This window comes from Bolinopsis microptera, chromosome 10 (genome assembly GCF_026151205.1).
Source record: "Bolinopsis microptera isolate Bmic1 chromosome 10, MBARI_Bmic_1.0, whole genome shotgun sequence".
Classification (NCBI taxonomy): domain Eukaryota; kingdom Metazoa; phylum Ctenophora; class Tentaculata; order Lobata; family Bolinopsidae; genus Bolinopsis; species Bolinopsis microptera.
In genome coordinates, this window is record NC_087081.1 from 9,327,878 (window position 1) to 9,354,387 (window position 26,510).

Genomic DNA, 26,510 nt, shown 5'->3' on the forward strand with positions numbered 1-26,510 from the left:
CTCCACTTCTGATTGGAGAAAGGAGATCAACTTGGGTATGAAAATAGTTAGAATCATCGCATTTAGGGGGGTAGAACGTGGTTTCAACACACAATTAAGGTTGATAAGTTATATAATGACCACACACTTTTGCGGTCTCGCGAGTAACAATTAACACACTTATTTCAGGATGTCTCAGCTTCTGATTGGAGTTAAGCGCTCATCTCGGGCATAAAAATGGTCATAATCATCGCATTGAGTGGGGTAGAGCATGGTTTTAAAGTCTACAGACTCCAGGTTGTTGAGTTATTAGGTCAGACCCCATTTTTACGCTCTCGCGAGTAGCGACTGATGCACTAATTAGTACAAAATATTTAAGCATCTGATGGGAGCTAAGAGCTCATTTTAGGCATAAAAATGCCCTTAAAAACTGGAAGAAGGTGCGGCGACTGTAAAGTATACAAGATATACAAGATATACAAGATATACAAGATATACAAGATATACAAGATATACAAGATATACAAGATATACAAGATATACAAGATATACAAGATATACAAGATATACAAGATATACAAGATATACAAGATATACAAGATATACAAGATATACAAGATATACAAGATATACAAGATATACAAGATATACAAGATATACAAGATATACAAGATATACAAGATATACAAGATATACAAGATATACAAGATATACAAGATATACAAGATATACAAGATATACAAGATATACAAGATATACAAGATATACAAGATATACAAGATATACAAGATATACAAGATATACAAGATATACAAGATATACAAGATATACAAGATATACAAGATATACAAGATATACAAGATATACAAGATATACAAGATATACAAGATATACAAGATATACAAGATATACAAGATATACAAGATATACAAGATATACAAGATATACAAGATATACAAGATATACAAGATATACAAGATATACAAGATATACAAGATATACAAGATATACAAGATATACAAGATGTACACAAACACTATTCCGTCTCAACCAAACATGCAGAATCCTTGCTTAAAAATGAAAAATGATAAATTACATAAAAAGGTCTAATCAAATGACGAAAACATAAAAATTAAACTAAAAATCAAAAATGTTCTTAAATGTCTCTACTTCTGCAAGAATCCCAAATAACCGTAAATATCCAAATATCAACCGACTGTCCCAGGACAACCAGTACTGGTAACCTTTTCTCCAACTTCCATCTCCTCTGGCACAAACGAAAACACACTTTCGGCAGGATTTCCAGTGAAAGAGAACCGTTTAGCTGTGTAGTACTGTTCACGACAGGATCCCGTCAACTTATTCTCATACAAAACCTCTCCACCGATCTTTATTTTCACAACTCCGTTGTTGATGGAAACTGCCCAAAGGGTTGGCACTACTCTGTTACATTTCTTCTTTAAAGCGGCGGGTGTGGCACATGATATGCAACCTGTCAGGAAAATGCCTCGTTTATTCCACTGGAATTGTCCGAGTTCGTTCCCGACTTCGTCATAAAACAGGATGGGTACATATCGGCTGTGGTTAAGGATAGAGCTGACAGCAATGCCGTTCTCAGAGTTGAAGAGATCTTGTTTCACAGTACAGCCCAAGTGGGAGCAGTAGCCACACTGGGGGGTCCAACAGTCACAGGTGGTGTAGTTCGCGTAGATAACTGGTGGGAATTATAGTTATTACTACATATTCTAATATTTTCGCGGTTTCTATATTTAATTTATTATTTAGTTATTTGTTTATGCAATCATGAGTTACAGCCGCTTCATTTTTGCTTTAATAGTTATATCTTTAGGGAGAGGAGCTCTATGATCCTACAGTTAAAATGTTGTTAATCACACTGAGCAGTATATCTCACCTGGACAGACTTGTTCATTACAAGGCCGGTGTTCCTCCGCATCACCCACGCAGTCATCTCCTCCGTACTCTGGTGCAGGGTTGGTGCAGGTTCTAGTTAGGGTCTGGGTCCCACCTCCACATTCTTGAGAGCATTCCGACCAATCACCGTCGTCTGTCCAGCCTCCGTGCACTGGATTTTGGTAGAGTCAAGTTTCTTAATTTTGATTTTAGTCATTTCTTTTGTTGTGTTGACGAGCAGATTTGCTACATAACTTCAGGATTACAGAGTTATGACGTTTAAGGTTGGGGCGTATGGGCGCGCGAAGAAAAATTTCTTTTGAAACGTTTCCCCATCAGTGTCAGTCTGACAACTTTTTGGGGTGTTTCCTGGGACTATAATAAACAACACATTGCTGAAAAGAAACCTTTGTTAAAAATTTTTTTCTCAGATGGCCCTATAAATTTCAATTGTTGCCCTAACTAGAGGTCTAGGCAAGGTTCGTAAATAACTGTCATGGTCCCACACGATCAATTAAACAGGCATGTTGTGCTCCGTGCAGTTGTTCTGCAGTTGTGCAGTTGTTCTGCAGAACCAGCTTGGAATTTATTAAACCATCCTAGTGCATTTCCAGCTCTTTAGTTCACTATATCCATTTCTACAGAATATCAACTGGATTGTAACGACGATGAACTAATGTCAGAGCACGTTATGATACTCTAAGATGATGTCGGAATAAGTTAAGATGCTCCTAGATGATACCGGAAACGTGTAAGAATTGAAACTTAACCGGGAGTCACGCTCAATGTTATTTGCATTTATGTGGAACCGCACCGCGTATATCACCGCGTTAACGTTTGAATCTCATAAACACATTTGTTGAATATTCCCATGGCCTCTGCAAGAACGTTATTTATATTTCGCAGAGATTGTCAATTTCTTTGATATGGCCGCTTGATCCGCTTTGTTAATTAGCTTTACACTACTTAAGATCATTATGTCAAGGAGCATTAAGGAGCATTAAGAAGCAGACAGCAGTAAGGTGAGGAGCATTAAGGAGCAGTGAGGTGAGGAGAATTTAGCAGTGAGGTATTCTTATCTTTCCCGTTTTAGTTATACTTATAAAGGTCGAAATATAATTTTCCGAATCGTGTCATTTGCTCATGATATTATGAACTTTATTAAGCTGTGTTGTCACTGTTATACCTCAGACCAATTAGTATAATCACTAGAAAATACCTATTTGAGAATTTTGATATGTTATTTTACCAAAACCCATAATCATGGGTAGAGTGGACCGCTGTCAGTGTCTCTCTTTCCCAAACAAAAGGAATTGATATTACTTTGATTGACCGTTCTCAAATGTAAAATGATACCGAGAATGAAATCGGTCGCTCGCTTTTCCCATTCATTCACGGCTTACGAATTGTAATAAGTTTCGATTGATTACATCAATCAGATGCTGTAAAAATCTCTTTGGGTTGCGTTCGGGTCGATACCTAGTATTTCGGGGTAAGGGTGGTAGTTATTAGTATTACTTATTGAATTAGCTGAAGTTTATTGAATCTTCATTGCCGAGTACAGCTGCCTTTGGGTAGTTCTTCTTAATCTATTACAATTGTAAATGAATGGGAAAAGCGAGCGACCGATTTCATTCTCGGTATCATTTTACATTTGAGAACGGTCAATCAAAGTAATATCAATTCCTTTTGTTTGGGAAAGAGAGACACTGACAGCGGTCCACTCTACCCATGATTATGGGTTTTGGTAAAATATCATCTTTTTTTGATTATAATGTCAGGGTACTTTATAAAGTCGAAATATAAACTGATATCTTCATTAATAAGGAGGAAGTTTCAACGATTTCGAAATTTTTCCTTTAAAAACATTTCCTTGTGTTTAGGGAAGCATATCGGTCGATCACTGACTGAATATGCCACTTAATACTCATTCAAGTTGGCATTAAATTCATATATAATGACATTAAACTGTCGTGGCAAAGCAGAATTTGTTGGAAATCACGAATGAGCAAAATTCTCACCTTTCGCACGTGCAAACTTTGAGCAGACGTTGCGTGAGCATCCAATATTGAATCGCCGTAAATTTTTGAATGTAATTGATTTATATATAGCTTGATAAGCATGCAAAGTTTCAAAGTATTTCAAGAAGAACTGTAATCACAACGGCACTCTAAAGTTGACAGAAAATGACGAAAACAGCAATTTTCAGTGATTTTAGCGATTTTCTATCAATTTGGGCGTGTCCCAACGTGTGCAACTTTTCGATTTTCAACTTTAAAACTAGCCTAATGCACAATTTATACCTATAGGAAGCAGAACTGAGCTCCACAATCTAAGGCATGGCCCAACACCAGAGAATACTAAATCGCAAATTTGACGTTTTTATAAAATAATTCTTCAAAAAAGCACAAACTTCAATGACGAATATCTTTATGAAGGAGCAAGCTAGAAAAACTTTCCGGTAGATTTTCAGAATGCTTGAACAATTATCTAAGGTGAAAATTTCCTCAGATTTTGAATAAAATTACTCCTTAATGGTTTAAAATTAATTTTAAAAGTTATTGCTTTGTCAAAAATCAAGTTTTAAAAATGGTTAACTTGATGACGTCATCAAGGGGTGTTTATGACGGCATATAATTTTATTATACAATGTAAACTAAAGTATAAACAATTATTTGCAAAACCTGTGGTCGGAAATGGCTGTATCTTTTATACTTTTGAATTTATGGACAATTAAATACAGGCTACAATTGACTGGCAAAGCGTCTATCCCTGAATATATGGATTAAACAGGATTAAACAAACAACAAGGATTAAACATGAAATTACCAGAGAGAACACTAACGGACTCGTCTTGGCTATACAAGGATGAATAAATAAATCAATAAATAAAATTATTAAAACTGAATCATTTAAAAATTATTAAAATTTAACCGTTTACAATTTCACGAAAATAAAAGAAGATCGTCTATAATAATTTAAGGTAATACAGTAAATAAAGTTCGAGTACGAGGATTAGGACTTATTTTTAGGATTTCGAAGGTTTGAAGAGTCTGTTAGGTATTTCCCGAATTCTTTTGTGTGACAAGAGTTCATTATGGTCCTATACTCTTTTAGCATTACAAGGCTTTTCAGGTTATCAGAAAGCTTTGAGCGGAGGGAGTGGTATCCAGGGCATTCAGTTATGACATGATCCTCAGTTTCTAGGATAGGTGTTTCAAAGAAAGGTAGCTCTTCGAAAAAGCGAATGACGTCTGTGTCTGGAGAGCAGCAAAAACGACACGTTTTCAATGCTGTGTTGTATCGATCACTAGTATATCGACCTTTCTCTACTCTCAGATCGTGACTGCTAGAGCGAAGTTTAGCAATGTTAGCTCTCTTAAGCCTGCACGGAATCTGTAAGTACTGTTCTTCACCAAACTCAGGTTTGACCGCGGTGTAGAATGACATCTTCGGCTGGTTGTGAAGATCCTTTTTCCAGTGGTTCACAAAGGTTTCGTGTATGTGCTCACGTGCTGCAAGAGCGGGGTGTAGGTTTGGTTTAGCGGAGGTGCTCATCTTGATGATAGTGGACCAAGTGTCATACCAGGTAAGGTTCAGTTGTTTCTGCTCCTGAAATGTATGGTGCAGAAGTGTGTTCACGTTACCTACTACCGCTTGTGATGCTCTATAGAAGTAGGCAATACATTGAGGGAGGACGGTCACTGTCCAGGGGGTTCTTCCTGTGTCGCCGTAACAGAAGTTGTTATTTGCCTTTTTGTGGACACCCAATATCCATTTAAGAATTTTTAGGTGAGTAGATTCGAGAGCATCTTTTGCTGCTGCTTTTGGGAGACTCACTTCTTGGTTTTTTGAGAGAATGGCTTTCGCGATGTTGGTCGATGGCAGCCAAACAGGGCATCCGTATGTAGCTGCTGGCTTGACTAAGCTATCGATGAGTTTTAGCATCGTGCTAGTGGAGAGTGCTCTCGTGTCAATAATTCGTCTCATAGAGAAGAACGAGCGTAGAGCTTTTTTCCTAAGCTCGTCGATTGCTTGTTTGAAGGAACCGTTCAGAGAGAATTGGATTCCCAGGTAGCAGTATTTTCTTACTGGTGCGATGTCCAAGTTTCCTAGCTTAAATCCGTAAGCACATTTGAGTATTCGTGAGCTTGTGTTAAATACCATCACACTGGTTTTGTTGATGTTCACAGACAACTCCCACTTTACGGCATAGTCATGCAAGCAGTTCAGCAGTTTCTGTAAGCTGTCCGCATCCAGCGCTAAGAGGACCAAGTCATCTGCCCAAAGGAGGTGGCTTACTTTAACACCGTTTAGAAGAGGTACATCCAATTCCTCAATTTGTTCCAGCCTGATGGAGAGCTCGTGGATATAAAGTTTGAAGAGCTCAGGGGACATTGGATGCCCTTGTTCTGTACCGATCGTGACGTCAATGGCTGCGGAGAGCTTTTGGATCAGCTTGACTCGGGTTGAAGAGTTGTTGTACATGTGACTGATGCATTCGAAGAATTTGCCTGCTATTCCCATGTTGCTCAACTTGAACAGAAGTGCTTCCCTACATACACTATCGAAAGCCTTGCGATAGTCAACAAAGCATGCGAATAGTCGCTTCTTCTCTTTCTTGGCGTATTTCTCTATGACTGTATTTAGGGTGAGTATGTGGTCATTACATTGGGCTCCACTCCTGAATCCAAGTTGATAGGGTCGGTCAGGACAGGCTCTTTCTCTGAATTCGATTAACCGTTTGAGGAGTAGATTCGAAAAGAGTTTACCGAGACAGCTCCCAATTGTTATGGCCCGATAGTTATCAGGGTTTTGCCGGTCACCCTTCCTATGGAGGGGAGTTGTGATGGAGTTGTTCCAGGGGTAAGTTCCATGCTGGAGGCAGGAGTTGAAGAGTTTTACCACGACGAGTTGGAGTTTCTCGTTGGAGTTTTTCAACATTTCGTTGGATATCAGATCATCGGACACACTCTTATTGTTTTTGAGTTTTTTAGTTGCATCTTTGATTTCCTGTAACGTGAAGTCGCGATTCAGTTCATCGACCAGTTCCTTGGTGAGCTGCGAGTTGTTGGACAATGGAGTAGGGGTGACATCGTCCCTTGAGTGATCGTTCCTACCACACTTCCGGTTGTAGAGATCATTAAAGAATTTGTGGAAGAGGATGAGATCGTAAATGTCGAATGGTTCTTCATCTTTGTACTGGTCAGATAGCCGTTTGAGTGCTGCCCAGTTTACATCTCCACTTTCGTTTATCTTCTGGTTCATCTCATACAGGAATTTCCCCTTTTTCATCCTCTTAATAGCTCGGTATTCCTTTTTTCTGAGGAAGTGCTGGTCACGAAGGAAGTTGCTGTGTGGATTACTGTTGGCATTTCTGTCGGCTCTGTTGGCCTCCCTTTTAGCATGTCTACAGCTTTGGTCAAACCACTTTTTCTTACTGGAGCGTTTGCCACTTTTGGTCGTAGTAACAAAATTCGCAAGATTGTGGTATGTTGCAACCACGTCTTCATTAAGCTGAGCAGCGTCGTTTGCTGTGTTCACTGGTTGATCAAGGAGGCAGTCCATTTTGTCTTTGAATGACTGATCATTCTGTGCCAGCCGGAACTTAGTTGCTGTGTCAGCAGAGAGGTTCTCTGATAAGTTCCATTTGAAAGCTTTAGGTGCATCTTGGATATCTGGCGATTCAAGACTGTTAGAAATCCTTCTTAAAGGGTTTGTCGATATTGACATTGACAGCGCTCTGTGATCGGAATATTGAGAGATGCTCTCAATTTTCAGGTGGCGGACTCTGTCATGAAGACTCGTCGAGACGCAAATGTAATCAACTGTGCTGACACCATGCCGCTGAATACAGGTGGGTTCACCGAATATGTCGCCGAGAGTTCTGCCATTTAGGATGACTAGGCCTGTCATCTGAAGGAGTTCGATGAAGGGTCGCCCATTCGTGTTTAGCTTTGGGTCTGAGTTATTGCGTTTAGCCAGCTTTTTAGAGAAATGAGCGTCGAGCTCTGTATCCTTCATTAGACTATGGTCTGATAACATGTCGTCCAGAGTGCCAGTTCTAGCATTGAAATCCCCGAGAAGAATGATATCCTCGTTCAGAGGAACTCCAGCCAGGAATTCTTGAAGATCCTCTAGAGTTGACATACTGTCTTCAGTTTCCAGACCTTTTCTTCGCTTCTTGTAGGATCCATTTTTGGGTGAGTCATAGACATTGATAATATAGGTGTTTCGGTCTAGGTCGAAGTAGTTAGCTTTAAGCTTAACTACAACGATATCTTCCCTGGAATTCATACGAACGTTGGTTACACCAGCTTTTAAGCTTTTGTGAACTCCGATACATACTCCGCCTGAATTTGATCCCTTCCTGTTAGAGTTAAAGCAACAGTAGTTACTTAAGTTGATCTCCCCTTTTGTTTCTTGCAGAGCAAAAATATCGTGGTTGTCAAGTAGTTCACGAATTTCGGTTATATCAACCTTGGCTCCTTCAATTTTGTCCCGAGAGTGGTTGATATTCCAGCACAGAAACTTAAGGGAGTGGCGGGACCTCGTTGATGTGGGTTTAGTCATTGCTAAACCTGTTGGTGCTGCGTCTTGTTTTATCATTGTCGTGGTAGCTTATTCGGGAGAGTCGCAGGGTCTTTCTCAGACCCTCCCGGAGGCGAAGCCAAAGCATCTTTTGACCTCTCTGCCTTAGCTCGAATCCAGTGTTGAACGAATAAGAATTTTGATCGCCAATTTTATCGTTTGAAAAGGTGAAGATCCTATCTTTGACATCCGGCCTGTGTTTGTGGAGCCAGCTAACATGGTTTCTGGTCTCCTCATTGACGACTTGTATTCTTTCATTGATGCTAGAGTTGTTGGAGGAGGGTATCAGCGCTGAAAAGCATATTTGAGCCTTTGTGGTGTTCAGTAAATGTTCGTAGAGTTCCTTCACATTGCTTACAAGACTTGATTTCTTTTTAAGGAAATCATTGCTCCCTGTGTGAATGTAAATGCACTCAGGTCTTAGTCTTTTTATAGTGTTGTTGAGCTTCTTTGATTTTTTCAGCATATCTGAGTAACTATCTGCTTTAAAACAGTGAACATTAAACTGACTGTTAAAGCGCCTCGGGTCAAACTCGTCAAAGCTCTCATCATGGATGAGAAGAACTGTGTGACGCCTGTAGCTAACCTTAGCTTCAGCGGCAGAGTTTGTTTCACTGGAACCCCGATCGGGGGGGTTAGTATGTTCTATTCTGTTTCCGAGGTCATATTGGCGGCTTCTAGTGTTGAGGTTCTCCCGACTTCGCCTCATTTCGCTAGAGGGTCGATCGCCTCTAGAGCCCCTTTCATTGTGGTTTTTCATGTTCTGCTTGTTTGCCACCGTGAATGGCGTCTTGTTGCTTTGATCAACCCTCTCTGCCCAGGACATCTCTGCTTGCTTGAGCTCGCTTTCACCTGAACGTGCTGTGGCATCGCTGGAGCTGTTACGGTGTACTCTGAATTTCTTGCGTTTGAGTGTTGGCTTGGAGTTCCCTGTGGAAGGACTATTGAGTGCCGCTGGTATATTATTCACTGCGGGTTGTTCAGCAGCGTTTAGAGCTTGTATCGTGTCCTCTAAGTTGATCTCCAGGGTTTCAATTCTGAAACTGTTCGATGCGCTTGTGGTTTCAATTGCCTCGACGATGGGGCGAAGCTCATGTTTAAGTTCTTGGGTTGAGGCATGTGATTGATTGAGTGCAGACTTGGCAATTCCTTTCGTGGCTTTCGTCAAGTTTTCTTGGCCGATCTCGAGGGTCTCGATCCTCTGTTTGTTAGCGGAATTGGCAGATGACAATACTTTCAGAGTCGTACTTTGTATCGTGTTTAGTTCGTCCGAGAACTGAGCTTTGAAGTTGATCAGTCTCTCGAGAATTAAGTTCTGCTCGTCTACTGCTGATCTAAGTTGGTCGAGGTCAGCCCGAATTCCATTAAGCTTGGTCTCTATTGGGCCAACTTTCTTTTTAAAGATGGATGACACACATTTTTCAGATGTGGTTGGGGATGATAGGATGAGGTCAGAGAATGCTTTTTGTTGAAGCATCTCTTCTTTGAGTCCGAGTAGACTGTCTTGAAGTACAGACATCGAATGTTTCAGGTCTGAGCAGTTATTGCAACCGTTCAGGGTCAGGTGATCCTCAGGGTTATCATCACGAGTTGGTTGGTTTCCATCGCTGGCTTCCGTAGTAAGCTCATTGGTGATAATCCTAGCATCATTTGTAACGGAGGCATCAGAGGTTTTTCGGTGAGATTTCTGAGTGTCACCTGAGATGGATAAGCTTTGATCATCGGTGCGTTTCCCTCTCTTTTTCTTTTTGTTGCTCTTCCCCTTTTTCTTTTTCGGAATTTTAGGGCATTGTTGTGCCTGGGGTGTTAAGAAATCAAATTTTGTGTCGGAGCTGCCGGATAACGGTCCACCAGGGGTTATGTAATCGCCCGGGTCGTGTGGACTTGGCTCGCTATCAAAATGTTCCGTATTCTGCGACTGTATGACGTTACTACAAATCGAGTTTCCAGGTGCTTCCTCATTTGGACTATCGAACACTAGCCTAGTAATTTCGCTGCTTACGTGTCGGTTTGTGCAGAACGTAACCAGGTCAGTTTTCCTTTCCCTGGCTGAATTGCTCAGTGGGAGGCTGTTTGCTAGGAGCTCAAATTTGATCACGGTGTCCTCCAGTTTGTTTATAAGGTGTGTGACTAGTTTTGCGGTTTCCTTAGAACCAGTGGTCTCACAGGTTTCGAGAAGGTCACAGAGCTTCTTTTTGTTGGTGGTGACATTGTTGGAGCCTTTCAATCCGAGAGACGATGCTAATGACACCAGTGCGCTCTTTTTGTATGTGTTTGCTGCGTTTTTAAGGAGATCGAGTGTGATGTATCTAAACACGATGGAGGCGCTATTGTCCAGATTAGGTACTCCGAGAACCTTCTCTTTACCCGATGTAATTCTAGCAGGCTTTACGCAGATGTTGGACTGCTCGTTCAAATTGCTTCTTGGGTCGAAGACTGCAACTGGGGAGTTGGTGACACTTGTTTGGTCCTCACTGTGTTTGATGAAACAAGGGTCAGGAGGAGGTGGAACACTGTTTGAGATATGGTGAGCTGTTTCATTGGTAAACGCAGGTAGACTGACGGCTGTTTCTTTAGCTGATGCTGGTGTGGTTACGTCGGCAGCAGGAGGCTCAGTTTCGTCCGGTTGCGATTCCGTTGCTTGAAGAGTTTCTGGTTCATCAATAGCTTCTACTACGTTTTCGACATACGGGATGATCAGGACTTGTTCGTCACCGCCCTCATTTTTCTTTAGCTCAGGAGAGAAATAGCAGTGTAGATGTTTAATGGAATCTGGGTATAGAGTAACGAGGCTAAAGTTACCTAGACTGACATCACAGACTTCGGTGTCTTCTACGGCTGGGTTAAACCTGAGAGGGGTGATACTGAGGTCTCTAGGTTTTCCTATATGTAGAATAACAAGAGGCATATTGTCATCTTTATGAGTGTTCTTCAGAGGCATTCTGGAGGTCCTGTCAAATGAATATATAATTCTGAGCCCGTTGAACAAGGTATTTTTGTTTGTTAAAGCTCCAACGCGGTTGTTTATGGTTGCGAGCAAGGTTTTAAGGGAGTTTTTGTCCTCAGGGTGGCCAGGACTGGGTGTATTTGGCGGTAGACCTGAAGTAAGATCATTGCACAGTGCTTTCACAACACTGGGTCGCCAGAACAATTCGGTGCAGCTTGATTTGGCTTGGCCCGGCGTGATTTCTGGTGAAACTTCACGAAGCGCAACTTTGATTTCTGACTGCACGGAATCAATTGAGATTTCGGAACCTTCAAAAAAAGATCGATCACTCAGTTCAAAGGAATGACCGTCACATTTATGGAGGCCTTGGCCCTGAATCTGATACCTTTCGTACTGTAGTAGCTTCCCATCGGTGTTGATCGCTTTCAGGGATGCTACATCACCTTCCGATATGTGACGTGTTCTATTCTGTATAATATATGTATGTATGTATCACGACAATCTATCGTAAAACAGGGGTTCTAGAAAACCCACTTCCCGATGCTCCTGAAACCTGAAACTTTTTTTGCAGTCGATTTGGTCAACGTCTAGACGCCCTAAAAAATTTCAGATCTCTAACTCAATTTTAACATGGTTTTTAAGGCACCTGAATATGGCGATTTTGGGTTTTTTACCGAATTTCGTATAACAGTGCTGGCGAGTATTTTATGCAAATTTCTTAAAAATCTCAACATAACTATTTTATATTCCTGTCATCTTTGACATCAAATTAGAATGTTTTGAACTAAAAATAAATCTGCTGAACGACTTCCGATGAGTCTTAATGCCTGAAAAACTCGTGCCGGAGGAGGCGGCCTTCGGCCGCCGCCTCCGGCCGGAGTGCACGCTTAGCGTGCACGAAAGAGGCTTCCGACGAGTACCAAAGGGGTTATAGTAGTAAAGGGGGTATAATAGTAAAGGGGGTACAATAGTAAAGGGGGTACATAGTATACCCCCAATAAAGACACCGCTCGTGCTTGCCAGCACTGTGAAATATTACTAAGCATACCAAAATTTGTCGAATCAAATGACTCACGTTTGCACTTGTGTGTGTCTGGTGAGAAGGTGTCACACTGGAAGGAAGTGGCACTGGCACTGTAACCATCCTCACACGAGAGAGTGAGTGTGTAGGTAGGATCCACCTTGTAACCTGTTTCCTGGTTCAGCGAGCCTTGCGGTATCTGAAGTTTTGTAGGTTTTTATTTTGTATTCTGAAACCATATTCGAGGTCCAAGTCAAACCCAGCAAGAAGCCCTTGACTTATAGATTTTTACTTTGTATAGAAGAAAAATTTGTGACTGGTCGAGAGAGAGGTCTATCATTCTTTGAAGATTACAATGGCTTTCCATTTAATGGCACTTATATTATATTGTACATTGGGCCTGTTTCTTTGATTCTTTTGTAAACTCCAGACATAATAACCCTAGTTTATCAAAAAGTATAAAGATTTAAAAAAAAAATTTTTAATAAAAAAAAGTATCAAGATCTAAGCTGTGTTTGATAGCACTAAGCAGTTATTAATAAAACTAATAACGCCTTTAAAAACACGTTGACTATATTATAATGCCCTGTAGTGAAACTCACAAAGCTATAAGTATAAAGGTACCTGTTATTTTAATATAATTTAAGCCTTTAGTTTGCTTATAACAGGGACACTTATCCTCCCTATTTTCGGCCGTTCAAATTTAAAACAATGTTAACTCCAAATAGTTGGTCCGAATTTTAACACATTTGACCTTTTGAAGTTTTTCTGACCGCATTGTAAATAAAATAATAGGTATTGAATAACTTTCATTGTTTGAAGATGCACATGTACGGACGTCGGACATATAATATTTCAACACTTAATGAATTACTTATACTCACTCCATGAAATTTACCCAAATAGTTGCTCCTAATTTAAACACATTTCAAAATAAAATATCAGATACTGAGTACCGTTTAACTGGCATTAATTCGTAAACGTGTACCAACATGTAAGTTTTCAACAATAAATTAATTGCTACTTGGTACTCAATCCAATTATAATATCTTTAACTCAACCCATACAACATAACTTCTACTTGCTACACGATATTGTCGCAGATAATAACTGTTAATCACTTTAATGGCTAATGACTTAATGACGAAATAGCTACACCAAATCCAGTAATCCATATTGTTAGTCTGAGGAGTAGAGAGAGAATGGAAATGAAGGTTTTATTTCGGGATCAAGGAATTTCATAACTTTACTGCTGATTAATTTTTGTCTAGTTTAGTATTATAAACAATGTATCATTTTCTTTAGACTAGTAGTACGATTGGTATGATGAAATTAAGAATTATTTAATCAGTTTAGCCCTGTTGACTTCAATATTGACTCCAACACTGCAATACTTAATCAGAATTATTACCAAGTAAATAAATTTTATTTGTAATTTACAGTTACCTGGTTAGACCGTAAAATAATCTTTGATAAATAAATAGACTGGGCCGTTTTCGCAATAAAAACAATGATCTGGCGACTAAACCTAGAATCAGCTCACGTATAGCATATTAAATAAATAAATACCACAACAATAACTCAATAAATAACTTATAACTTACATCTGGAACGATACAGAGATGATAGCACTGGTGAATGTTAGTAGAACCTGTAGTGTAGGTGGTGTTATCTCCACCACATGGTATGCACTCTATTGCTCCCTCAGCTGCATTGTGTGTTCCTATCTCGCAGGGTAGACATGCTCCTTCTACTGTCTTGAAGCCAGCAGGACAATTTACTAAAGAGGGTGTAATGCCAATGGGGTTTGGGGGTTTAGGGGGGTTTAGGGGGTTTAGGGGGTTTAGGGGGTTTAGGGGGTTTAGGGGGTTTAGGGGGTTTAGGGGGTTTAGAGGGTTAAGGGGGTTTAGGGGGGTTAAGGGGGTTTATGGGGTTTAGGGGGGTTAAGGGGGTTTAGGGGGTTTAGGGGGTTTAGAGGGTTTAGGGGGTTTAGGGGGTTTAGGGGGGTTTAGGGGGGTTTAGGGGGTTTAGGGGGTTTAGAGGGTTTAGGGGGTTTATGGGGGGTTTAGGGGGTTTAGGGGGGTTTAGGGGGGTTAAGGGGGTTTAGGGGGTTTAGGGGGTTTATAGGGTTTAGGGGGTTTAGGGGGGTTTAGGGGGTTTAGGGGGTTAAGGGGGTTTAGGGGGTTAAGGGGGTTTAGGGGGTTAAGGGGGTTTAGGGGGTTTAGGGGGTTAAGGGGGTTTAGGGGGTTTAGGGGGTTTAGGGGGTTTAGGGGGTTTAGGGGGTTTAGGGGGTTTAGGGGGTTTAGGGGGTTTAGGGGGTTTAGGGGGTTTAGGGGGTTTAGGGGGTTTAGGGGGTTTAGGGGGTTTAGGGGGTTTAGGGGGTTTAGGGGGTTTAGGGGGTTTAGGGGGTTTAGGGGGTTTAGGGGGTTAAGGGGGTTTAGGGGGTTTAGGGGGGGTTCAATTTTAGAAAGTTACATTTGATGAGGTGTTTTATATTTAGAGTAGGTTTTTGCAGTTGGTTATATGGGTCATTTTTTGACTGATCACTTTAAAAGATGAGAAAATAAATTAATCACAATTATAAAGACGGCATTTATAAAGACGGTATAACCAAGGTAACAGTTACCAAGGTATAGTAACGGTATAGTAACGGTATATAACGTACCACAGACTCCCTCCTGGATAACCTCTCCCTCTCTGCAGATCACTTCCTCTTCAACCTCCAGAGAATCTCTATCTGCTAACAGGGACACCGCCCTCTTTCTCCGCCTCTTGTTCTCATCAATACTGGAATTATAAGGTTACGATTCAGTTAAAAAATGTATCTTATCCAAATTGTAACGGCTTGGTTTCAATAATTTATCGTGATTAAAAAAAGGGTTAATGACTGGTACTATTTTTTATTTTCGGTAGGAAAAAGTCAAACGTTTAGGACTCCCGCTGTTACTCAGCATAGAATACAGCTAACCTCAGAGTGAATCTGTCTGACTTAACACTATTTTCAATCTTTATCTTAGCTTCTAATAATAGAGCACTCCTTAGCATGCCGTGTTTCTGTACCACTTCAAACGTAAGTGCGATGTTATTCTTATCACCGTTCAACTCACAAATCACTAACTCCACCTGAAATGGAAAATTGATAACTTGGTGATTATTTTTCATCGCCTGTAACGAGACATTTTTATTTTCTCTAAATTGTCGTTCGACTTAACTACGGTACTAGCAAAACTGGGCATTTTGCTCTAGGAACACACTTTTTAGAGATTTTACCGGCGTATCCTCTAAAATCATCTAATTTGTCCAATTTTAGGGAGGGGCGCCAAAAAGGGAGGGGGGCGCTTTTTCAGCGTTTACGCCACTGATAATGCAGTGTAAGAACTTACCTGACACTGTCCATTACGAAGACAGGAAATACTGAGTGTATCCTGGAGAAAGGTCATTAAAGCTGCACTTATTGCTGCTTTCTGAAACAGTTTAATGTTTAATGCTGCTGAGTGCTGTCATTTTCTGGCAGTAAAAATAAAAATATCGTATTTATAACCAGGGTATGATGAAGAAATTGCATTAAATTAAATATTTAACTACTTATGTAGGTTAAGTACATATTATTTTACAATCTGTAAACATCGAACTGTAACAAAAGAGACTTGGATAAAGTTGTATGTTAGCATCAGCTAACCTCGTCGTCGTTCTGACAGTAAACATCTCCGATAGTAACTTTGTTTTTCAACTTCTTGCTTACCGGTGCTATCATTCCTAAAGGAAGAGTAAATGCAGGTGGATCAAAAGAAATTGGTTCCTACTGAATTATTTTATTATTTCCATGAGCCTGTGTTTTTAAAATAACATAACCATCCTTACTTATGCAAGGCCGAAAGAATCCGAGAAGATTTTTTGGGTTCTGGTGTATCCATTTGAACTTATTGTCCTCACAAGTGGTTTCCTGAAATATTTTAAAACATTATGATTTGTGAAAAAACGTAATCTTTTGACTATCTATATAACGGGTGATGAATAAAAAATGGGACTATATGTTTTTTAGCCCTCAGATTCCACCTGAACAAAATTTTGATATTTTACCACAACCACCAGTTACTCTGAACGATACTCGAACAGTTTCCGCCCCCATTTGATCAAATTGGTTGATCTTTGTCCCCGATAATGGTCTCGAACTAGGGGAGGGGTCCTATAAAAGTTTTACAGTAAAGCACTGTTCACAGAAGTCGCCTCACAGGTAATTAAAGCTTCCATACCAAAAATATTTAGCAGAGAGTATGCCGAATTTTATGCTTAAGACGAGGGTTCAACACCCATCAGCGTAGCTAAAACCAGTAAGAAGATATTTGAGCTCAAAACCACCTGAGGGGTAAAATTTTACCGTGTGAAAGATCGAGGCTAGGTCAACTATCGGCTTTAGCATGGTCTATAATGGTACCACGTAAAAATCAAAGTGCTTGGAGCCTTGCCTAGTGTTGTTCCTACAAGAAAATATCCCCAAAGGGTGGAAGGTGGTTCGTTAGGATGGGGCTAGATCGTATTTTTCTATGAAAACCACATCTTTATTTGCCATAGGGTTAATTTCGTCCCAAAAGTGATCGACCAAAGTAAATTTTGACAATCTCAACCCATAGAGGACTTCTTTAGTATCCTGGCAACACATGTACATGCCCGGAATATGGCTAACAAGCATACATGGGCCCTAGGGCACAAAAGAAGAGACTGCGCCAACACGATTTTAGGCCCAACTGTACAGACGAATTTTTGAGCTTGAAGAAAGAAGCCCTCCTGAACCAATCAAAATGGGCTCATGGGCGCTTGTCATTGACCATACTTGTTCAATATTGCCCGCTTTACAACGCTGTTTCATTGGTTTGAACCAAAAATAGTTTTATCGACACTAAAAAGACCCTTGAAAAAAGTCCCATTTTTTAGCCATCACCCGTTATCACATATATCGTAACCATTAAACCTGAAGAATTAACAACCTTGGTCGAGCCAGACCGTGATATTTGTTTTCCGAATCTAAACAAGGAGAACGGGAAGCAGGCTCTTACACTTACTTTAACAGAAGCCGGTAAAGCCAGGAAATTTTCCTCACAGCTCACAGTACACTCCGTCCCTGCCACGTATCTTCCCTCATCTTCCTCCGAGCAAGCTATGTTACCGTTAACGGGGGCACTTAACGGGATACATTGTCCTCCATCTGTTGGGGGAGAAATTGAGGATAACAGCGGGGTTTAGCATCGTAGAAGAATAGGACAGGATTACGTTAGAAGGTTATAAGTTAATGCTATCTTTAGGGAAGGTAGAGAGGGTGAGAATTGTAAAGTTCTTTAGATTTTACCATGTTTAATGCAGATAGGTGCCGTATCCTCCCATCCACCCTCAGCACACTTCCTCGGGTTTGGTCCGATAGGAATGTAGTCTGTGGCACACGTTACTTGTACTTCCTGGAGAGGGCAATCAAATAGCTGATTACAATCTTAATAAATTCCCCCAATGAAATTGACAACTGATATTTACAGTTAAGCCTGAAGCACATACGTCCTCTTTTCCTATGCTATGTTGCACATGCAATTATTTTGTGTCACTGAGAAGAAGTCATTCTTGGACCTTTTACTGAAAATATAATCAGACACTGAATTAATTTGAACACTATTTCAATCTGTGGTGATGTTCCTCTTAATCCTCATCCTTTTTTAATCAAATGACCTAATCAGGAAGCGGGGACTTACATCTTTAGTTATATAGGGATGCTTGATGCTGAGTTTTCCATTCTTCACGATAAACTCGTCGCAATTTGTGTTGATCGCTGAACATTTTAAGGTTCAGACAATAATCATTCAATGTTTATAATTTTAAATTTTGTCCTATAATGCTTGAATTTGTATTAATGTTCGGCAAAACAACAAACTTACCACTTGAAGGTTCAAACCTGTGCACTTTGGAGCTTTGCTGCTAAACTTAGTTCCTTTACACATTATAGAGGGGTTTCCATCTATTACAAAGTTTTCGTTACAAGTATAGTCCACAACGTCTCCCATGACGTAGCTAGTGACCTGTTCTCTGGAAGTATGATAGCTTCCTCCAGGAATATCAACTTCTGCATCCTCGGGATTGCACGTCTCTAAAATAGAATTAGTTTCATGGTTCAAGAGATTTCAGAATTTAACAGTTTTGTTAGTGCAAAAACATTTCGAGATATAATATGCAGTAGTTTATTTCTGCAGCATTGCAAAATTGCAGAATATAACTAATGATAATAACGATTATGCCGTCACGGCTTGGATTAAACTAAATGGAGATCGCACCACAATCATTAGTCCAAGAAAAGTAAATCCATACTAGCTCTTGTTTGACCGAATCAATTAGAATTACCGAATTATCAGGTGATATAGGTACCGTTAGGAGTTGTAATACAATAATACCTTGTCTGTTGAGTGCTACGGGCGAGCCCGGCACGATTACTAAGCCATGGTGTCCACCACTTTTCGGGGAAATAATTCCCGGAAAATATTATAACACCGCTTGTCGGACATTGACTCGGTAACAATTAGTTTGGGGTTCACCCTGATTTTTTGTGTGAAACTTAACTTCGAGACTAACAAACTAGGACCCGTGGATTAAATATATTAAAATCAATGTAATATTTTTCTCAAAAGTCAGCCAAACTTTACATGCGGTCGACACTCGACACCTGGAGTCCCCGGCCCCCTCCAAGGTTCGACCACGGACTCTAGTTTGTTGGTCAACTGCTATCTCGAAATCAAGTTTCACCAAAAAATCAGGGTGAACCCCCTAAATGGTTTTGGCTCATTTTTAAAATACGTTTGTAATGTGTATTCATACAAATCTTAAAACACTATTTGTCGCCCTTCCTCCCCTCCCTCGAACTGGTTCCCCTCCCTCGATCTGGTTCCCCTCCCTCGAACTGGTTCCTCTCCCTCGAACTACGGAACTGGTTCCCCTCCCTCGAACTGGTTCCCCTCCCTCGAACTGGTACTTAAGTTCAACATCGACGTACTAGAAAAAAATGTAAGACCATCATCAATCCACTATTACTAAAAACTACCAACCTTTAACTTGGTAGCCTATCAATGGAAGAACTTGTGTTGGATATTGGGACCTCCAGTTTCCTTTGGGGTAGTATTGACAAAACACGTATGCTCTCCGGAGAGTTGCAGACGTTCTAAACCCACAATTCAGCTGCGTCGTACTCTTCCATATTACCTGTGTGAACTGACTTGCCATGGCCGTGCTCGTGCTCAGCTCAAAGTTCCAGTTTTCTATTTTGTTGTACCAACGTTCAATATTAGAAAGGAGAATTGGACCAGGGTCGGGATCTTCTCCTCTGTAAGACGACCAGGCTGCGTTCTCTCCGAACGCCCTAGGCCAGGGCGACATTTTGAATTCACCAGTCTCTCCAACTTGATCGGCCCATTGCTGAGCTGTGAACTCCTTATCATCATCAGTTATCTCTGCATAACAGAGCGGGGGTGTGTCTTGATGCTTAGCTCGGTACTCGTTATGTTTGTCAAGAACCAACTGTTCCATTTCATTCAGATTAGTCATGCAACCCTTTGTCTTCACTCTGTCTTCCTCTGTAAGATAATATCTGGTCATCATTTTATAAGGAGATTAATAAAATTTGGATATTTCGCAGGATATAAACAATTTATATTTTAACATCGAAATATAATTATCGTGCGAGACTTCCTCACAAATCAGTTTTTCGATAATCTTAGGCTGAAGATTTAGTCAACTGCTCACCATTACCTTCAGAATCCTGTTCTGTGTCATCTTCTGAATCATCTTTTGAATCATCTTCTGAATCATCTTCTGTATCTTCTTCTGAATCATCTTCTGAATAATCTTCTGAATAATCTTCTGTATCTTCTTCTGATTCATCTTCTGAATCATCTTCTGAATCATCTTTCAGATCAGATTCTGAATCATCTTTCAGATCAGATTCTGCAACTTCTGAACAAGTATTTTAGTTTAATTGAAGAGTGGCAGTAGGCTATATCGTACTATCGTATTTTATTGTACAGAGTACACAGTATGCCCCTCTGAAAGTGGTTGGACGGTGTGTAATCGTTTGATTTATTGAATGGGTTGGCTAGAACTTCTACTGTGTACAAGCGAATCATAGAATGGATACGATTCTCACTGCTAGTTAATTCAGAAAACTCAGGAGGTTTACGGCAATGTGCCGGCCCATAACTTTTTAAAATTAACTACCAGTGAAAATCATGTTCATTCTTAGCAAGGGCAAGTATTTAGTTCTAAAACAATACGGTAACCATAATTGAGGCAATAAATCAGTATATACCTTACTCGGGATTATTACGACGGGTTTATTAACGACCGGTTAAAATATGGTTCGGGAAAAATATGGCGAAATTGCTCAAAACCCACCACATTTTCCCGGTCGCCATTTTACCGGTGTCCAACCTTTCAATTTTAGATTCAAAAATTTTGTCTCAGATGTAAATTTCCTTATTAGAGATAAGCAAGTTTAGAAATTTTCGCATTGCTAAAACTTGTGAAACAAGTCGAATTATCAATAATTGTTGAAAGTAGACAGAAATAATGACTGTTTCTTTTACTTTGAGTCCTATTTCATCATGTAGAGATAGTCAATACCTAAGAAATTAAAAATTGGCCTATTTAAATCAACTTTGACAATAAGGATATATGACAAGAATTGGGCAAAAAGGTGAATTTTTTGCAATTTTAGTCAAATGAAGTCGAAAAACCTACAACAAGTGTCCCAATAGTCTTCTTTAGTGAATATAAGACAACGATTAAAATATGAGCACCCATACCCCTTGGGAACCCTAAAAGCTGAGACGGCGGGTTTATTAACGACCGGTGAAAATGTGGTTCGGGAAAAATATGGCGAAATTACCCTAAACCCGCCACTTTATCCCGGTCATAATAATCCCGAGTAAGGTATTTATAAATACTGATTCAATACCTCTATCTATAACATCATCATGACAAGGTGTGGATCATTGCAACTTAGAAGTAAAAGAACTGTATATGAAACTTGTAAGAGACTAATAGCGATTAATTTTAAAATCGATCGAGAATCAATAAATACGTTCTATTAGTATTATATGGATAGAAGGAGTTTCAATAACATACATTGAATGCTACAAAAGATTATTGCATTTACACAAATTGTGTCAATCGATATTGTAGGTGCTTTAAATAAGTTTACTATATACTAATAAATTGCTCACCAAATGTCAAGTTCTCGAGAAGATTATTCAAAATATCTGATTGTGTCTCTGAGGTGACCCCATCTGTAATGTAATATCTTGTTACGTCTTTAAATAAAGGATTTCAACTGCCATGAGTGGTTTAATTAAATAATCAAAAATATTAGGAAACTCTATTTCGGTATCTAAATTATATTATTATACAAGGCATCCGCCATCCAATATTTATGATACAATTACAAATGGAGATCCAGTTGTCCACAACTTACTATCATCTTCTGAATCGTTTTCTAAATTCTGTTCCGAATCCACTTTTGGATCGGACTCTGCACCATCTGGACAAATTTCATTTTAATAATCTGGCCATGGTCTAGGCACTGTCTAAGTATTTTGCTTGAACATTAAAAAGGCGTGGATGATTGAAGCAAAAGAAGTTTCAATAGAAGTACTGTAAGATGAGAGTACTGTAAAATAATAGTACTGTAAAATAAGAGTGCTGTAAGATAAGAGTACTGTAAGATAAAAGTACTGTAAGATAATAGTACTGTAAGATAAGAGTACTGTAAAATAAAAGTACTGTAAGATAGGAGTACTGTAAGATAAGAGTACTGTAAGATAAGAGTGCTGTAAGATAAGAGTACTGTAAGATAAGAGTACTGTAAGATAAGAGTGCTGTAAGATAAGAGTACTGTAAGATAGGAGTACTGTAAGATAAGAGTACTGTAAGATAAGAGTACAGTAAGGTAAAAGTACTGTAAGATAAGAGTACTGTAAGATAAGAGTACTGTAAGATAAGAGTACTGTAAGATAAGAGTACTGTGAGATAAGAGTACTGTAAGATAAGAGTACTGTAAGAAAAGAGTACTGTAAGATAAGAGCACTGTAAGATAAGAGTACTGTAAGATAAGAGTACTGTAAGATAAGAGTACTGTAAGATAAGAGTAGTGTAAGATAAGATTACTGTAAGATAAGAGTACTGTAAGATAAGAGTACTGTAAGATAAGAGTACTGTAAGATAAGAGTACTGTGAGATAAGAGTACTGTAAGATAAGAGCACTGTAAGAAAAGAGTACTGTAAGATAAGAGCACTGTAAGATAAGAGTACTGTAAGATAAGAGTACTGTAAGATAAGAGTACTGTAAGATAAGAGCACTGTAAGATAAGAGTACTGTAAAATAAAAGTACTGTAAGATAAGAGTACTGTAAGATAAGAGTACTGTAAGATAAGAGTACTGTAAGATAAGAGTACTGTAAGATAAGAGTACTGTAAGATAAGAGTACTGTAAGATAAGAGTACTGTAAGATAAGAGTACTGTAAGATAAGAGTACTGTAAGATAAGAGTACTGTAAGATAAGAGTACTGTATGATAAGAGTACTGTAAGATAAGAGTACTGTAAGATAAGAGCACTGTAAGATAAGAGTACTGTAAGATAAGAGTACTGTAAGATAAGAGTACTGTAAGATAAGAGCACTGTAAGATAAGAGTACTGAAAGATAAGAGTACTGTAAGATAAGAGTACTGAAAGATAAGAGTACTGTAAGATAAGAGCACTGTAAGATAAGAGTACTGAAAGATAAGAGTACAGTAAGATAAGAGTACTGTAAGATAAGAGTCAAAAACTTACTATCAGCTTCTGGTTGGCCTTTTGAATCGTCCTCTGAAGAATCCTCTTCAGAATGGTCTTTTAAATTGTCCTCTGGATCGTTCTCTGAATCTTCTACTGGCTTCTCTGTTGGCTCGGAAACTGCACTTTCTGCATAAATACAGCATTTTATGATATCATGATGACCATGAGTTTTTGAAATTTCTTAATAAGTATTAGATAATTAGAAAGTTAGAAGTTCAAGTAAATGTGTCATACTGTTAATAATATTTATATGTACCCAACCCCTTTGGCCAACTTACCTTCACGTACAAAACCCAGCGGTGGGCGAACTTTTGCTGCATATTCAGACTGCCGGCCCCAGTTTCCTTTGGGCCAGTATTGACAAACCACATAGGCTCTACGGAGAGTTTCAGACGTTGAAAATCCGCAATTCAGAAGAGTAGAACTTTGCCAAACAATCTGAGTAAAATGAGTTGTCATCCTGCCCTTGCTCAGTACAAAGTCCCAGTTTCTAATCTCACTGTACCAACGCTCCATGCCAGAAGTGTAAAAAGGTGCTGGATCAGGATCCTCTCCTCTGAAAGACGACCAGGCCATGTTCTCACCGTATACTTTAGGGTTTGGAGTATGTTTAAATTTACCGGTCTCCCCAACATGATCGGCCCATTCCTGAGCCATGAACTCAACATCATCACCAGTAATCTCTGCATAACAGAGCGGGGGTGTGTCTTGGTGCCTAGCTCGGTACTCGTTATGTTTGTCAAGAACCAACTGTTCCATATCACTGAGGTCAGTCTTGCAACCTTTTTGTTTCACTGAGGTGTATTTTCTGTAAAGTATAATATCTTTAAATATTTCGGTTGTGAGGGTTAACAATTATTGTGAGTTGAAAGATGAGTTTTTATTTTTTGCAGAATATAAACAAATTTTGTTTCAACCTTTTTTGTCTCCCTTTTCAGCCTTTTCTTTCTCCTCCTTAAGTTCCTCCTTAGGTTTTTCCTGGTGTTCCTCCTTAGGCTCATCCTTAGCTCTCTCCTTAGATTCTTCTTTAGATCCTGAGAGATTAAAGTTATCGATTTTTTAACTGGATAGGCTATGAACTGTGGTTGGACGATTGAGTTCAATTATGCCAGCAAAATAACTGATAATCCAATAGGTGCTCTGGAAATTTATACTTACCAAAGATCAAGTTCTCTGGGCCTTCAATAAAGTTGTCTGCCTGTTCCTCAGAGGTGTTATCTTCTGTAATGGTAATTTTTTAGGCAATCGTTTGTTCTTTTTGATAATAACATTAACGATATTTTGACATTTTGCAGCATATGAACTTGTTTTGATTTGAAATCAAAGTTCAAATTGTAGGTTTACAACCTACCAGGACGCGCGCCGAGTTGGACTCGTCGACGGTCCTGTGGAACAGATATTTTACGAGTATCACCCGTTAAAGTTCAAACAATGTACAAAACAATGTCCGGATAATTAAATATCTACTTATGAAGATCCGGCTGCAAAAAAGTGGTATAGTAGTTAGCACTTACTTTCTGATTCTGAATCGTTTTCTAAGTCGTTTTCAGAATCATCTCCTAAAAATATTTGATATTTATTATTATGGTAGTACACTGACTATTATGACAGCAATCTGTTAGTTACTTAAAAATAACGGGATGTTAATAATTTGTAAGTAAAAGTCAAGCTAACCTTCAGGTTCAAACCCTATCAATGGGAGAACTTTCACCGGATATTCGGACCCCCAGTTTCCTTTGGGCCAGTATTGACAGATTACGTAAGCTCTACGAAGAGTTTCAGACGTTGAAAATCCGCAGTTCAACTGTGTCGAACTTTTCCAAACAATCTGAGTAAAATGAGTTGTCATCCTCCCCTTGCTCAGTGCAAAGTCCCAGTTTCTTATCTCACTGTACCAACGCTCCATGCCAGAAGTGTAAAAAGGTGCTGGATCAGGATCCTCTCCTCTGAAAGACGACCAGGCCATGTTCTCACCGTATACTTTAGGATTTGGAGTATGTTTAAATTTACCGGTCTCCCCAACATGATCGGCCCATTCCTGAGCCGTGAACTCAACATCATCACCAGTAATCTCTGCATAACAGAGCGGGGGTGTGTCTTGGTGCCTAGCTCGGTACTCGAATTATGTTTGTCAAGAACCAACTGTTCCACATCATTGAGATCAGTCTTGCAAACCCCCTCAGCACCGAGGTAGTATGAAGCACCGAAGAGGAAGTGAAGGAGGACGACTTGCATCCTCATCTTCTAGCTGTGAAAAAGTTATTTTTCAAAACTCGAAAGACAAAATCATTCATAACAGTACATACAAATTAATTAATTCTGAGCCTTATTGGTTAAATTGCACATTGGTGATGAAAATGAGGATGGATCTTGAAATAGCAATTAAAAGGCTCTGGCGAAATAATGATTTGGAAACTTTGAAATAATCTGTGCATAAAAGTTAACTATATGATGCCACCAAGTGATGAAAATGAGAAATTGTAGGTAGAAAATTTATTCTTTTAAATTTCTTTAAATGTAAGTACAAACTTCCAATAAAAGTTAAAGATAACTCGAATGCTAAATGATTTTAGAATTTTTGTAATGCACACGGAGCCCAATACGATATCTTGAACAATCGATCAATACGACTTTTAGCGATTAAGCAAAAGATAACTCAAACTTCAATCTGGTAACGAAGTATCAGAACCTGGCCCAGCCAGAGAGCTTGATAATAAAACACATTTCGCACATGATAATGTCAATTGCTCTGTATATTACGTACTACAGTAGTTATAGTACGTGATACAGAGTACTACTACTACAGAGTACTGTACTGGTAGCACTGCGGTAGTACTGCGGTAACACTTCACAAGTTTGTAGAATGTAGATGTTCCTATTATTGAAAATGTTGGTGAAAGGCAAAGGTGTATATAAGGTATCTAGTCAATGGCAGGTATAATGTGGAAAACGTGGAAAACGTGGAATTCTATGTTTGAAACGAGACAGTGATCATGGGTATGATTACGGATTACCCATTATAGGTAAAAACTCTTTACATACCGCGGTACTTAAGCTTATTTCATTGAATTACACACAGATAGCCTGGTAAGATCCGTTCAGACTTCAGATATGTTCCGGTATAAAGCTTACCTACTATATTTGTATAACTGACATTTTCCCAACTACAAACTGGCCGACAAAGTGTTTTCCTAATCCTCATAGA

General features: G+C 39.4%; 1 protein-coding gene across 2 annotated transcripts; it reads right to left on the reverse strand.

The window, feature by feature from the left end:
• Positions 1–983: 983 nt before the first annotated feature.
• LOC134822156 (uncharacterized) lies at positions 984–26,149 on the reverse strand. Of its 2 annotated transcripts, none has more exons than XM_063833064.1 (23): positions 24,980–26,149; positions 24,820–24,864; positions 24,464–24,526; positions 24,223–24,339; positions 23,584–24,099; positions 23,303–23,431; positions 21,946–22,011; positions 21,698–21,760; positions 20,226–20,405; positions 19,526–20,050; positions 18,385–18,576; positions 18,185–18,261; positions 17,794–17,899; positions 17,510–17,652; positions 16,311–16,392; positions 16,129–16,205; positions 15,833–15,913; positions 15,418–15,572; positions 15,115–15,236; positions 14,054–14,229; positions 12,504–12,648; positions 1,892–2,062; positions 984–1,693 (listed from the first exon to the last, which is right to left on the reverse strand). In XM_063833064.1, the coding sequence occupies exons 1-23, from the start codon at positions 25,269–25,271 to the stop codon at positions 1,188–1,190; spliced, it is 4,029 nt and encodes a 1,342-aa protein (XP_063689134.1). In that variant the 5' UTR covers positions 25,272–26,149; the 3' UTR covers positions 984–1,187. The 2 variants fall into 2 exon arrangements, with proteins under 2 accessions (XP_063689134.1, XP_063689133.1); XM_063833063.1 differs by having other exon boundaries at positions 20,226–20,429.
• Between the last annotated feature and the right edge of the window lie 361 nt (positions 26,150–26,510).

Coding starts and splice junctions, on each gene's coding strand:
- LOC134822156 (XM_063833063.1), bottom strand. CDS start 25,271: ATGGCCTGGTCGTCTTTCAGAGGAGAGGATCCTGATCCAGCACCTTTT. Junction 24,100..24,222: donor TGAAAAGGGAGACAAAAAAG/GTTGAAACAAAA, acceptor AATACACCTCAG/TGAAACAAAAAGGTTGCAAG. Junction 1,694..1,891: donor TAATGAACAAGTCTGTCCAG/GTGAGATATACT, acceptor AATTCCCACCAG/TTATCTACGCGAACTACACC.